The sequence below is a fragment of the Rattus rattus genome, unplaced genomic scaffold, assembly GCF_011064425.1.
Source record: "Rattus rattus isolate New Zealand unplaced genomic scaffold, Rrattus_CSIRO_v1 PGA_scaffold_45, whole genome shotgun sequence".
In the NCBI taxonomy this organism is placed as follows: domain Eukaryota; kingdom Metazoa; phylum Chordata; class Mammalia; order Rodentia; family Muridae; genus Rattus; species Rattus rattus.
This window is the reverse complement of record NW_022651162.1, coordinates 273,312-287,765: the sequence shown is the minus strand read 5'-3', so window position 1 is coordinate 287,765 and position 14,454 is coordinate 273,312. Positions and strand designations below refer to the sequence as shown.

At 29.7% G+C, this 14,454-nt stretch overlaps 1 protein-coding gene and 2 non-coding genes across 3 annotated transcripts; all 3 read right to left on the bottom strand.

The window, feature by feature from the left end:
* Positions 1–5,135: 5,135 nt before the first annotated feature.
* On the bottom strand, positions 5,136–6,320 carry LOC116889656 (elongation factor Tu-like). The gene has a single exon (XM_032890561.1). The coding sequence runs from the start codon at positions 6,318–6,320 to the stop codon at positions 5,136–5,138; it is 1,185 nt and encodes a 394-aa protein (XP_032746452.1).
* A 5,659-nt stretch (positions 6,321–11,979) lies between these two features.
* On the bottom strand, positions 11,980–12,052 carry Trnaa-ugc. The gene has a single exon. It is a non-coding gene; the product is annotated as a tRNA-Ala (tRNA).
* A 9-nt stretch (positions 12,053–12,061) lies between these two features.
* On the bottom strand, positions 12,062–12,133 carry Trnai-gau. The gene has a single exon. It is a non-coding gene; the product is annotated as a tRNA-Ile (tRNA).
* Positions 12,134–14,454: the final 2,321 nt, after the last annotated feature.

The window sequence follows — 14,454 nt, the reverse complement described above, 5'->3', positions numbered from 1 at the left end:
TTGACGACATTCTTATAAAGCCTGCTCATTCCGCGGTTCTTCCTCCAGAAACAGAAGTAAGTCTTAAATTAAACGACAAACTTACCCTTACTGTTCCTGTATTCTCCGCCGCGATGGATACAGTTACTGGATATGAAATGGCTAGAGCTATGATTCTTGCTGGTGGTTGTGGTCCTTTACATAAAAATGTATCTGTTGAAGAAAATATTGATGCTATTAAAAAACTTGTTAAAGAATTTGGAGATTCAAAACCAATTTGTGTTTCTGTAGGCGTTTCAAATTCACAGGAGGAAATTAAAAGATTGGTTGATGCTGGAGCAAACATGGTGATGGTTGATTGTGCTCATGGTCATTCCGAGAATGTAGGAGAACTAACTAAATGAATATCTTCTACATTTCCTAATATTTATCTAATAGCCGGTAATGTGGTAACTACTGAAGGAGCTAAGTTTCTTGTAGAGAGGGGAGTTCATGCTGTGAAAGTTGGAATGGGTTGTGGATCTATCTGTACAACCAGAAAAGTTACTGGTGTTGGGAGAGGTCAAGTTAGCTCAATTGCTGAAGTAGCTGATTATTGTAAAGATAGAGGAATTATGGTTATTGCCGATGGCGGAATTCGTTCTAACGATGAAATTATGAAAGCTATTGCTTGTGGCGCAGATTCAGTAATGCTTGGTTACATGCTTTCTGGTTGTGATGAATGTCCTGGGGAAATTGTAGAGATTGATGGAGAAAAATATAAATATTACAGGGGCATGGGTAGTGAAGGGGTTATGAAAAGTAGTCCAGATAAAAATGAGAAACATAATAAACATCTACTTGCAACATGTAAATGAGTTGCTGAAGGTGTTGAAAGTTATGTAAAAGCTAAAGGAAGCGTAAAAGACATAATGTTTAAAATTGAATGAAGCTTAAGAGCTGGCTTTGGATATATCGGAGCTAAAAATTTACAAGAAGTTAAAGAAAAAGCTTTCTTTGTGAAGACTTCTCAATCAGTTTTAAGTAGAACTAATTTCCACAGTATTGATAAATTAATTACTAGATAAGAATTTTTGTTTTTTAAAATAAAGATTTTGAAAATTATTTTCCTACACAAAAGTTATCAAACATCATATTTATTTTTTCAGAAACAGAAATATTTTCTCCAATTATATTAGATAAGAAATCGAGAGCGATATGCAAATGTTCCACAATTAAATCTATAGATAAATCTTTAATCAAAGCCTTTTCTAATTCTAAACAAGCATTTTTTAAATGATTAATTCCTCAAGAAGACTTAATTCCCACAAATTTATAATTTTTCTCTAAAAAATTACTTAATTGTTCTGTAAGAAAATTTACATCTTTATTGTTTACAGAAATTGAATTTTCTGGTTTAGAAACAATGCATAAATCGTTTTTTGTTTTCACAAAAATACAATCTCTATTTCCAATTAAATCTGTTCAAAAATCTTTATTTCTGCTCAAATTTGAAGTCACAACAGAGGTTAAATGAATAAGTAAATCTGCATTTTCTAATTCCAATTTAGTTCTTCTCGCAAATTCATAATCATCTAAATCTTTAGCATCATCTAAACCAGCAGTATCCACCAAAGTTAAAATGTAATTTTTAAAACATCAATCTACTTCGATAGAATCTGTTGTGGTTCCAGCCTTATCTGAAACAATAATTCTGTTTTTTCCTATTAAATAGTTAATCAAAGAAGATTTGCCTGAATTGGAATTACCAATAAACACTACTCTGTAATTTGAAAGTTTTTGTTTTTGAGAATTAATAAAAAGGGCATTTAATTCTGAATATAAAGTTTTAATTGAGTTTGTGATATTTAATAAAAATGTATTAGATTCTCTATCTAATTCATCTGGATAATCAATATTTAATTCACATTCAGAAATCAAATTAAAAAGTCTATTTAAATAACTTTTTATAAGGTTTGATGTAGACCCCATTATTTCCTGTACTGAAGAATAAATATCTGATTCGCTTGTAGCTTTAAATAAATTTCCTATATTGATTGCTTGATTTAAATCTATCTTGTTATTTAAAAAAGCTCTTTTAGTAAATTCTCCTCTCTCTGCTTGAACAGCTCCATATTTAATTAGCTCATCAATAATAAGTTTTGAGATTAAGTTATTTCCGTGACAGCTAATTTCAACACAATCCTCTCCCGTATAGGAATGTGGTGCAAAAAATTTAGCTAAAACAACTTGATCTAAAAATTGATTATTTCTAGATTTCAAAAAAGTTATTTGTATTCTGTCTTGTGTTTTCTCTACTTTGTCTTTTGTAATTTGATTGACAATCCTAAAAGCATCCTTTCCTGAAATTCTTATAACATGTATAGCTCCTATTCCTGGAGGAGTAGCTAAAGCTACGATTGTTGTGGACATTTTTATTTACTTAAATTTACAAAAAAAGAAAAAGTCATATATTCAGCTTTATGTCTAAACATTTCAAACATCTTATTTTTTCAAAGCATTGTATAATCGATTAACTCTAAAACTTTTGAACTATCTATCTGTACTTCATAACAATAAAGAAAACTAATTTTTAAAACCAAATCTAAAATTTCAAAATATTGATCAAAATTAATTTTGCTACTAATTTTTCTAATATTCTTATCCACTAAAGAATACATATATTGTTGTAAAAAACTAAGCCTTAATTCAGGAACAGATTTTTGCAACCTCTGCTCTTCAACTAATATTCATTTTGAATCCACTAAATATCTAGCAGAACATAATAAAAAACCTTTTCAATGATCTTTTTTAAACACGTTTAAATAAGACTTTCAATCAAATTCAAGCTTATTTTCTTCTTGCTTTTCTTTCATAAAAGAAGAAGAAATCATCAAAAATATAGCGAGAATAACTATTTGATTCTCGTAAACATAGATATATGAACAATCTTTAAAAGTTTTTCTAAAGTAGTAATGAAAGGTTTTTCTAATAGAAGAGTGAACTTTTGAAAGAGAAAAAATTCTGTTTATAAGACTTTGTAATGCTTTTAAAAATTTATTTTTATCCACAAATTAACTAACACAAATCTCAAGAAATCTTAAATTTTCCGCTTCTTAAAATATTTAAAAATTTGGTCTCAGCTCTTTTTGTATCTCACTCTCCACCTCGAATTTTAAAATTCATGCTTTTTGCTAAAGATAAAATAAACTCTTGATAATTTTTAAAATCAAATTTAGTCATTTTTTGTAAATGCTTTAAATAGTACTCTTGTAAATAGTTAAATGCTCTTTCTAACAATTCAGAATAATTATTTATGCTTGTAGAAATGGAATTAAGTAAAAATAATTTATCCAAAAACTCTTTTTTAGAACTTTTATATATAAATATACCAGGACTATCGTATAGTCATAAATTATCTCCCAAATAGTGCTTAATAATTTTTCTAGTAATTCCTGGTTTATTTTCGCTTACAGCAACATTCTTGTTTTTTAAAAGATTAATTAATGTTGATTTTCCTACATTAGGCAAACCCACTATCAAAATTTGAATATGTGGATTGTAGCCTTGTTTTCTAAAATTGTAAATTTTTTGATCTACACTAGATTTAATTAAATCCAAAATATGACGTCTATTTTTTGAATCCCTGAAATCAAATCCATTTTCTACCTTATGATCAATTAAATCTGACTTACTAACAATGTTAAGAATTTTTAATCCAGGAAATAATTCTATAAGGTCTTCAGAAATATCAGTTCACTTTATAGACCTAGCGTCCACAACATGAACAATCAAATCTACCTCTTTCTTAAATGCATGTATATCGGAAAGAGCATTTTTTATATGGGATGGGAGCTCTAATTTAATTTTTTTATTGAACTCCATCTCATAAATTAAATCTCTAGTATTTCATTTCTATTCTTTCCATAAGAAACAAGAGTAACTTTAACTTCTAAATATTCCTGAATAAATTCTAAGAATTTTTTAAACTCTACGGAAAAATCTTCATATTTTTTAATAGAAGAATAATCCTCTTTTCAACCTTTAAAAGTTTTATAGACGGGTTTTACATTTTCCATATCTTCTTCTGATCAAATTACTGATTTACCATTTTTATCTAAATAATCAATACAAACTTTAACTTCCTCCATATTGTTTAAAACATCAACAAGAGTCAATGCCATCTTATTAACTCCTGAAAAAGTAAAAGAATATTTAGTAGCAACTAAATCAAGCCATCCAATTCTTCTTGGTCTTCCCGTAACAGATCCAAATTCATTACCAACTTTTCTTATATGATCAGAAATAGATTCGTCAAATATCTCTGTTGCAAAACTACCATTACCAACTCTAGAAGAATATGCTTTCACTACTCCCAAAATATTAGAAAAATTTTTAGGAGCCAATCCAGTTCCAGAAATCAAATTACCAACAATATTGGAAGAAGTTACAAAAGGATAAGTTCCAAGATCTAAATCTAAAAGCAATCCTTGACTTCCTTCAAACAAAAACTTCTTTCCTGAATTCAATTCTTTTTGAAAAAAAGATACTGAATCTACAAGAAAAGGTTTTATTTTTTGTCCCAATTCAAAATATTTCTCTACAAGAAAATCTAAATCAAAAACAGGAAGCCCATACTTTTCAAATAAAGGATTAAATAAATTTAAATTAAGTGAAATTTTAGATCGTAAAATTTCTTTATTAAGTAAATCTACAGCTCTTAAATTTGTTCTTAATGCTTTACATGCATAAGTTGGTCCGATCCCCCTTCCTGTGGTTCCTATAGGATTAAGTCCTCTTGCTTTTTCTATAAGTTGATCAAACAAAATATTTCAATCTCCAATAATTTGAACATTTCTTGAAATAAATAAACGACCAGCAATGGAAAAAACTTCAGATAAATGATTAATTTCTAAAAGTAACTTTTCAGGATTAAGAACTACTCCATGAGAGATAAAAGCCTTTGATTGTAAGATTCCGCAAGGAATCATTTGAAATACAAATTTATTATCATCAACAATTACAGAATGACCTGCATTATCCCCTCCTTGATATCTAACTACGTAATCAAATTTAGATGATAAATAGTCTACTATTTTAGCTTTTCCCTCGTCTCCAAAAAACGAACCTACTACTGAAAGAACGTTTGTTGACACAAATCTTGGACTAAGCCAATGCTATTCAATAATATCTACAACTGTACCAGCTCCAATTGTTTTACCACCTTCTCTAATAGAAAATTTAGAACCTTTTTCTATAGCAACCACATTTATAAGTTCTACGATAATTTCAGCATTATCACCAGGCATAACCATTTCAGCACCTTCAGCAAGATCAATAGTACCCGTTACATCCGTTGTTCTAAAGTAAAATTGAGGCTTATATCCCTTAGCAAAGGCTGTATGTCTACCTCCCTCTTCTTTTTTCAAAGCATAAATCTGAGCCTTAAATTTCTTATGAGGAGTAATAGATTTAGGTTTTGCTAAAACCTGACCTCTAGAAACCTCGTCCTTATTAACACCCCTAAGCAGAATACCCGCATTATCTCCAGCAAGAACCTCATCAAGAGGTTTTCTAAACATCTCAATACCTGTAACAACTGCTTTTGAAGTTTCTTTAAGACCAACAATTTCAACCTCATCATTAACTTTAAGAGTACCCCTTTCACATCTACCTGTAACAACCGTACCTCTACCTGTAATAGTTAAAACATCCTCAATTGAAAGAAGAAACGGTTTATCCACTTCCCTAACCGGCAAAGGAATATATTCATCAAGGCACTTAAGAAGATTAACAATAGACTCCTCATATTTTGCTTCTCCCTCAAGAGCTCTTAAAGCAGAACCCTTAATAACTGGTGTGTTTGCACCATCATATCCATAAGAAGTTAAAAGATCCCTCACCTCCATTTCAACAAGATCTTGCATTTCAGGATCTTCAACCATGTCACACTTATTCAAGAAAACAACCATCCTTTCAACTCCAACCTGTCTAGCCAGAAGAATATGTTCCCTTGTTTGAGGCATAGTACCATCAGTAGCAGAAACTACAAGAATAGCAGCATCAATTTGAGCTGCACCAGTGATCATATTTTTAATATAGTCAGAATGTCCCGGACAGTCGACATGAGCATAATGTCTTGTTTGAGTTTCATATTCAACATGTGAAGTATTGATCGTAATTCCCCTAGCTCTCTCTTCAGGAGCTTTATCAATAGAAGCATAGTCTCTTGCTTCAGCCAAACCTTGTTTAGCAGAAACGGTACAAATGGCTGCTGTTAAAGTTGTTTTACCATGATCAATATGTCCGATGGTACCAACATTAATATGGTCCTTAGAACGATCAAATTTCTCTTTTGACATAACTATATTTACTAAGTTACTATATATATTATAAAGAAGATTTATATATATTTCAGAGATAAATTAATTTTTTAAATTTTTCTGAAACGATACAAGGATTATAAACAATTAAATTTTTAGGTAAATAATTAAATTCACCAGATTCTGATTTAATGGTTTCTAATGCTAAGATAGCGGCTCCTATAGCGCTATGATTTTCTATATTGTATTTCACTATAGGAACATTAAACAAAGAAGATTGAAGGTTATTTAGATAATCAATTTTTGTTAGAGAACCTCCTACAAAAATTTTTGAAATATTGACATTTGATTGAAATGATTTAAATAATTCAAAAGAAATTAATGCGATCGAATTTATTGCTGCTTTAAGAATCTTTTCCCCTTTATCTTTGCTTAAATCTATGCCAAAAACAAAATCAGAATATTTCTTTTCATCAAAAATAAAAATTTTTGAATTTTTCAACTTCAAAGCAATGGAAGCATCTATTTCACAATCAAAAATCTCATATTTTTCGAACAAACCACGTTTATACAAATCGGAAATTAGATTTCCACACACAAAAGATCCTGCCTCTAAAGCATAAATTGATTTTCTATTCTCTATTTTCCAAGCTACAGTTGTTACTATACCCGGAATACAAAGTTTTTGTGTTCCTGTATTAACCATAAAAAATAAACCAGTACCATACATACATCTAGCATTGCCAGAATTAAATCCAGTACTTAATAAAGCTGCCTGTTGATCTCCTATAATTCCCAAAATAGGAATTTTTTTATCTTTATATCTTCAAAAACCATATCTGTGACCGGATGGAAATACAGATGGCATAATATGTTTTGGTACATTAAATAACTCAAATAATTCTTCATCTCATTGTTCAGAATTAATGTTGAACAATAAAGTCCTAGAAGCATTAGTTATATCTGTAGCAAAAACCTCATGATTAGTTAAATTCGAAAGAATTCAAGAGTCTACAGTTCCAATCCTTAAAGAATCTAAATTGTATGTTTCGTTTTGCAAAAATCAATTAATTTTTGAAACAGAAAAATAAGAATTTAAATACAAACCCGTTTTCTTTTTTATTAATGATTCTTTATCTTTATATTGATTCAAAAAAACTTCATTTCTACTATCTTGTCAAGAAATAGCTTTTCCTATCGGATAATTAGTATCTGAATCTCAAGCAATTATAGTTTCTCGTTGATTTGTTATTGATATTCCTACTATCAAATCTAAATCAAAGTCTATCAAGACATCTGTTATAGCTTTCAATTGATTCTCTCAAATTTCTTTAGGATCATGCTCTAATCATCCTTCCTTAGGTGAAAAAGAAGTTATAGGATAAGAAGATTGCCTAAATACGGTTCCCTCAAAATCTACAAGATAAGCCTTACAAGCAGAAGAGCTAGAATCTATGGAGATAATAAAAGCTCTATTTTTTTCTGCCTTTTTTATCACTTTCTTCTTCCTCAAGTTTCTCTCTAATATCTTTGGATTCCTCAAGAAATTCCTTAACTTCCCCTATAAGTTGTGGTGTTTGTTGCAAAGTTTCTAAATTTTCTTGAGTCAATATATCTGAATTTTCTCAACTAAATTGAGAGTGTTCAAAATATTGTTTTTTGGCTAATTTAACAACTCTTTCACATTCATCCACAATAGTAGATATACGATCCTTGCTTATCTTAGAAATTCCCGCAGCATAATTATGACCCCCTCCACCAAATTTCAAAGCTATATCTTTAACACTAACATTCACAGATCTAAGACTGACATCATATGTATGATCATCATTTTCAGAAAACAATATTCAGATTCAATGTTCATCTATATTCTGGAACACATTAACATATCCCCGTGAATGCTTAATTCCCAATTCATTTTTGATATCTAAAGTAATAACTGACCAAATTACGTTTTCTGTTTTTGAACAATTTTTAAGAAGAAAATGTTCTGCAGCAATAGATTTTCAAGTTCTCTTGCTTAAAAGCCTATTAATTAACTTATATTCAGCTCCAGCTCTTCATGTTTTAGCGGCCAAAATAAGAGATCTAGGAAGAGTGTCTTCCACACTTAATGCCAGACTGTCTGTAGAAATCCCAAGATAAAGAAAAGAAGCTGCCTTAGGAGTTAATTTTCACCCATAAAAATCAGCAATTTGTACCACTTGACAACAAGCAGCTACATATGTTGGATCATCTCAGGAAAGATCCACATGAAAATCAGAAAGAGATCCATGATGATCAATCTTTACAACCGCCCCAAAATGTATTTGACTATTTTTAAAAAATTTTTCAAATTGCTGAATTCTTGCGCTATTCCCCACATCAAAAATAACCGCCATAGCGTTGCTAAAATCAAAACTATAGTTCAAAAAATTATCAAACTTCATATGCATTCAAGGAAATAAACCGAAATTATCCCCAACAACATAAACTTTTTTGTTTGGATAATTTTCACGAATTATTTCCTTAAAACCAAATGCACAACCTAAACAATCTCCATCAGGATTAACATGAACGAATAAAACAAAATGATCGTATTTAATAACAAGATTTAAAAACGATTTAAGAAAAATTGCTCTATCTTTATCTCTTTGAACGAGCGCCTTTTTAGCGCTAGCATCAGGATTCTTTCAGAACATATATAGCTTTTTGATTTTAAATATCTTTAGAATTTAAAAACTCCTCTACTTCTTTTATCACTGAATCTTCATTATTAGTATACTTTGAAACTTTTTTTGCTTTTTGTTTCATTATATCAACTGCATTTGCAACAGCTGTGGATTGAGATCTTCCATCTGCAATACTTAAATCATTTATCTGATCCCCAAAAGTCAAAATATTATCATAAGAAACTCCGTAGAAATTTGCAAAATATCTAACAGCAAATTCTTTAGATGCAATATCTGCGCTAACTTCCAAGCTTACAGTATCTGGCTGTCAAAAAATTGTAATAGTTGGATTTATATCAAATGATTTCAGATATGCAAGTTTACTACTTAATATTACATTAGATTTTTTAAAAACAAACTTAGCTACACAAACGTGTGCTTGTCTTTCTTCTATCTTTCTAATTAAGGAATCAATTTCTTCAGGTGCACAAGAAAATTCCCCTTTATCGGAAAAAAGCATCAAAGTCTGAAGATCAGAAAAAAAATCCTTGCTAGTAAGAATAGTTTTTCAAATATGTTCAGCTATAAAAATACAATTCAAATGACCCGTTTGGGGATTGTAAATATACGAACCGTTATTGCAAGAAATAAATCCCTTCAATTTAAGTTCTTCATATATATGTTTAGATTCAGTTCAAGATCTCCCCGTAGAATAAGCAAAAAGAACATCCCCTCTTTCATGTAACTTATGAACAAACTTAACAGTGTTATTGCTTAAAACACCTTCGTCATTAAGCAATGTACCGTCTAAATCCGAAAGAATTATGTATTTATAGTTGGACATCCTTCTCTATACAATGGTTTTAACTCTTCTGGGTTATCAATTAATTTAAAGTTTTTTTTAATAATAGCAAACTTTCTTAATTCTAAATCTAGATCGCTTTTATCTGAAGATTCATCCTTAGAAAATAAATAAATGTTTTTAAACGAAGCAAGACTTTTTACAAATAAAGTAACCAATCTAGAAGCATTTCAAGTAGAAAATGAATTACTTAAGTAAATATTGAATATTTTTTCTAAAGGAATATCAAAATCTTTCAGAGATTGAAAAAATTTTTCCACTAACTCCTCTCCCAATTTTCTTTTAGATACCAAAAAATAATTTATAAGTTTTTCATTCCTAAAAAAGGAAACGGCCACACTCATATCTCCGTGAAAAATATATATCTCTATTGTAGACATTCTTTAAATTCTAAATTTAGCTCTTTCAATTTGTCCAAAAATTCTTTAGGAGCTTCAGCTACAACAAAAATTCTTTTGTTAGTCAAAGGGCACTCAAAGTTTATTTTGTAAGCATGTAAATATTGTCCAAATTCTGGAAAAAAACAATTATTTCCATATATTGGATCATTCATTATTGGACAATTTATTGCGAATAAATGAGCTCTAATTTGATGTGTTCTTCCGGTCTTGGGAAATATTTTCACAAATTTATCTTCTATAACTGAAACTTCAGTACATGAAGGTTTATAATTTTTGGCGTTCTTGTTGGAGAACATTAATTTATTATTTTTGTTTCTTCCAAGAGACAAATTTATCTTTAATTTCTTTGCTGGAAGGGATTTAGTGACTATAGCGATATAGGTTTTTTCCACTAGATTCTTAGAAAATAGTTCTTGGGTTAGCTTAAGAATTTTCTTATTCTTGGCTAGCAAAATTATTCCTGAAGTATATTTGTCGATTCTGTGTATTAGAAAGAGCTCTATTTGTTTGTCTTTAATAACTGAATCAATCAAATTTTCTTTTTCATATTTGGTAGCATGAGAAAGGATTCCAGAGTTTTTATTGACTATCAAAAAATTATCATCCTCATAAATTACTGAATACATAACTAAAAAAATAAATGAAATTTCTTAAAAAAAATAATCTTATAGATTTTGATAACGATATAGAAGTACAAAACGAGATTAAAGAGTACGAAAAATATATAGAAGAAAATAAAAAAATAATCGCAAAAAAAATAATTTTGGATGCCATATATGGTTTAAGACTTGAACAACCAATTATCAATTGTTGTAAAAAAATCAATCTAGCATCTTTTCCTAATTACAACTCAGAAACAATAGGGCAATTACTGGGAAAACAAGGACAACATAAACAGCTTTTCATAAACATAACAAAAGTAGATTTGGAGGTAGATAAGGATAGTAAAAATGCGATTGTAGTCTCTAAATACAACACCATAGCCGTAGAAAAAGCGTGTAGGCTAATTAAGAAATTACTTGAATTTGAAAAATGAAATGTAGAGAAGATGGAAAAGCTTTATGAAGAGGTTTGTAAAGAATGAGATAATCAATGCATAGAGGATGGCAAAAAAATATTGAAAGAATTTTTAAGATATGAGGAAACTACAGACAATTTAGCTAAATGTGTGGGTAGTTTGCAACACGTCTATTCATTTAGTCAAAACATCCTGGAACACAGTCAAGAAGTTGCTCAAATTTCTGCAAATATAGCTGTTCAACTTGATTTAGACCCTTTAATCGCTAAAAGAGCTGGATTTTTTCACGACATAGGGAAAGCTATTTCAAACTATGAAGATCATGTGGAAAAAGGAATTGTTATAGGGAAAGAAGCTGGTTTGGATGAAATAATCCTTAATGCAATTGAATCTCACCACGTTCATCCAAAAAGAGCAAAACCAAATAATCCCTATTCTTTCATTGTTGCAGCAGCAGACAAATTATCTGCTGGTAGAACAGGAGCTCGACCTAGACAAATGGAAATAATAGGAAAACGAGTGGACATGATTGAAAAAGAACTTATGTCAATGGGTTGGCCTGAGAAAGTAGTTATTAAAAATGCAGGAAATATAATTCAAATCTTTCTTAGAACAAATGAATTCTCTGAAGAGCAAATTGAAAAAAGAAAAACTGAAACTAGACAAAAACTAAGAAATCTAAATTCTGAATATTCTTATAACTATCAGATAGAGTTTGTAATTGTTGTAAATAAGAATTTCTCCTTGGAGGACAAATAAAAAGTGGTGGAGAGGATGGGCCTCGAACCCACGACCTTATGCTTGCAAAGCATGTGCTCTTCCATCTGAGCTACCCCCCCATTAAGTGGTGGAAATAGGCGGGATCGAACCACCGACCTCTCCCTTATCAGGGGAGTGTTCTACCACTGAACTATATTTCCTTTATCTCCTACCAAATATTATCTTATTATAAACCAGGAATATCATTAGGTCTTCTAGGATTGCTATTTATCACATCCTTCACAATCATTCCATTAGCCACATAAATAATTCTTTTTGCCATATAAGTAATTAACGGATTATGTGTAATCAAAATTACAGTTGTCTTTGCATATTGATTTATGTTGTAAAACATTTCAAGAATAGATTTAGTCATAGAATGATCTATAGCCCCTGTGGGCTCATCTGCTAATAATATTTTTGGTTTTTTTATAAGAGCCCTGGCAATAGCAACTCTTTGTTGTTGTCCTCCAGATAATTGATGTGGAAATTTATTTTGGTGATCTGATAAATCCATAAAGTTAATTAAATAATCAAGTTCTTTTGAATTTGTTGTGGAAACAAATATTGACTTTAAAAATTCTCAACAAATTTTGCCTTTCAAAATCCAATTTTCTGAATCTCTAAATGTCAATAGAAACTTATTTCATTTCTGCTTAAGAGTAAATTCTTTCATATTTTGAGTTATAGCGATGTTTTCTTTCGCGGTAAGATTCGGCAGTAATGCATAATTTTGAAAAATATAACCAACATTTTCTCTCCTAAATAAATTTAATCTCTCATCTGACATTGCTATTGTTCTATGTCCTCCAATAATGCACTCTCCATTTGTTGGTCTATCTATTCCTGCTAGCAAATTAAGCAAAGTAGTCTTTCCAGATCCCGAATAACCAAGAATCACAAGAAACTCTCCATTTTTAACTCGTAAATTTATATCTTTCAAAGCATGAAAACATTCATTTCCCAAATCAAAATATTTATTAACCCCACTTAATTCTGCAATAAATCCATCTGTATTTGGCTGTAAAAAATTTTGACCAGAAGGAACTTTAAAAGTGTTTGCTATTTCTTGCATAACAATAGGATTTGTTTGGGTTTTCTGATTTTTCTGAATTTGTGGCCTAAAATTTTTAAAAAAGAAAATATTTCCTAAAAATAATTCCCTCAAATACTTCAAATAAAGAGAAGAAATAATTACAAATAAAGATAAATTCAATATTCCTGTAACTCATCCATAATAAGTTAAAGATTTAAAATATTGTTTATCAACCATTAAAAAAGTACTATGTTTAAATAAAAAAGTATCAGCAGAGTCTATATTGGGTTTATTCACAAATAACAATGCATAAGAAGTTCATAAAGTTATAAAGATACAAGCTAGAAAAAATAATTTCAAAAGTTTAGAAAATCCTGACAATTTGAAATTCATCATTCTTTCTGTGGACTTTTCAAGAATGACCCTAATGTCCATTAAAAAATCTTGAACCACATAAACACAATAAGCCGATAATACAACCAAAAATAAGGTTAGATATCAAAACATATAAGCTTCATAAGTTCATAACCCATGGCTATAGTTTTGATCAGTGCCTACTTGATTTCTATGGCTTTCTAAAAGTTTTTCTATATAAGTAAAGGTACTTGAAAAAATTACTTTAGCTCCAAATCCCGTTCTTTGTTGACTATCTACTGGAATAAATATTCCAAATAGACACATAGTCATTCATAAAAATCAAGTTCAAAAAACTAAATTTATAAAAAGATTTTTATTCTTAGCTCAATATCGAAACGGGTAGTGATTTCTAATTACAGATTGCCGTATGGAATAATCTTTTAATAATAAAAGTACATTTTTATCTTTAAGCATGATTAGACAAGCCGCTCCAAACTATTTTCTCAAGAGGAACAGGTATCTGATTTCTACACTGAATTATTCTTCCTCTTTCTATATAAATAACTCTATTTGCAAGTTTAGCTATAAGTGGATTGTGTGTAATAAGAACTATTGTTGTTTTGTACTTTTTATTTATGTCCGAAAATATCTTGAGAATATTCTTAGCCGTATCTTCATCCACAGCCGCTGTAGGCTCATCTGCAAAAAGAATTTCCGGATTTTTAATTAGAGATCGAACTATAGCAACTCTTTGTTGTTGTCCACCTGAAAGTTGATTTGGAAATTTATTTAAATGTTCTTTAACTCCTAGAAACTCCACTAATTCATCAAAATCTAATCTTCTATAAACATTTGACTGCAATTCTGCTCCTTGAACAATATTTTCTCTAACTGTAAATTCTTGCAATAAAGCATAATTTTGAAAAATAAAAGACAAGTAATCCTTTCTAAATAAAGCAAGTTCTTTTTCAGAGAGACAAATCAAATTATGATTAGCAATAATAACTTTCCCATTTGAAGGTCTTTCTATTCCTGACAAAACATTTAACAAAGTAGATTTTCCAGATCCTGAATATCCAAGAATAACTA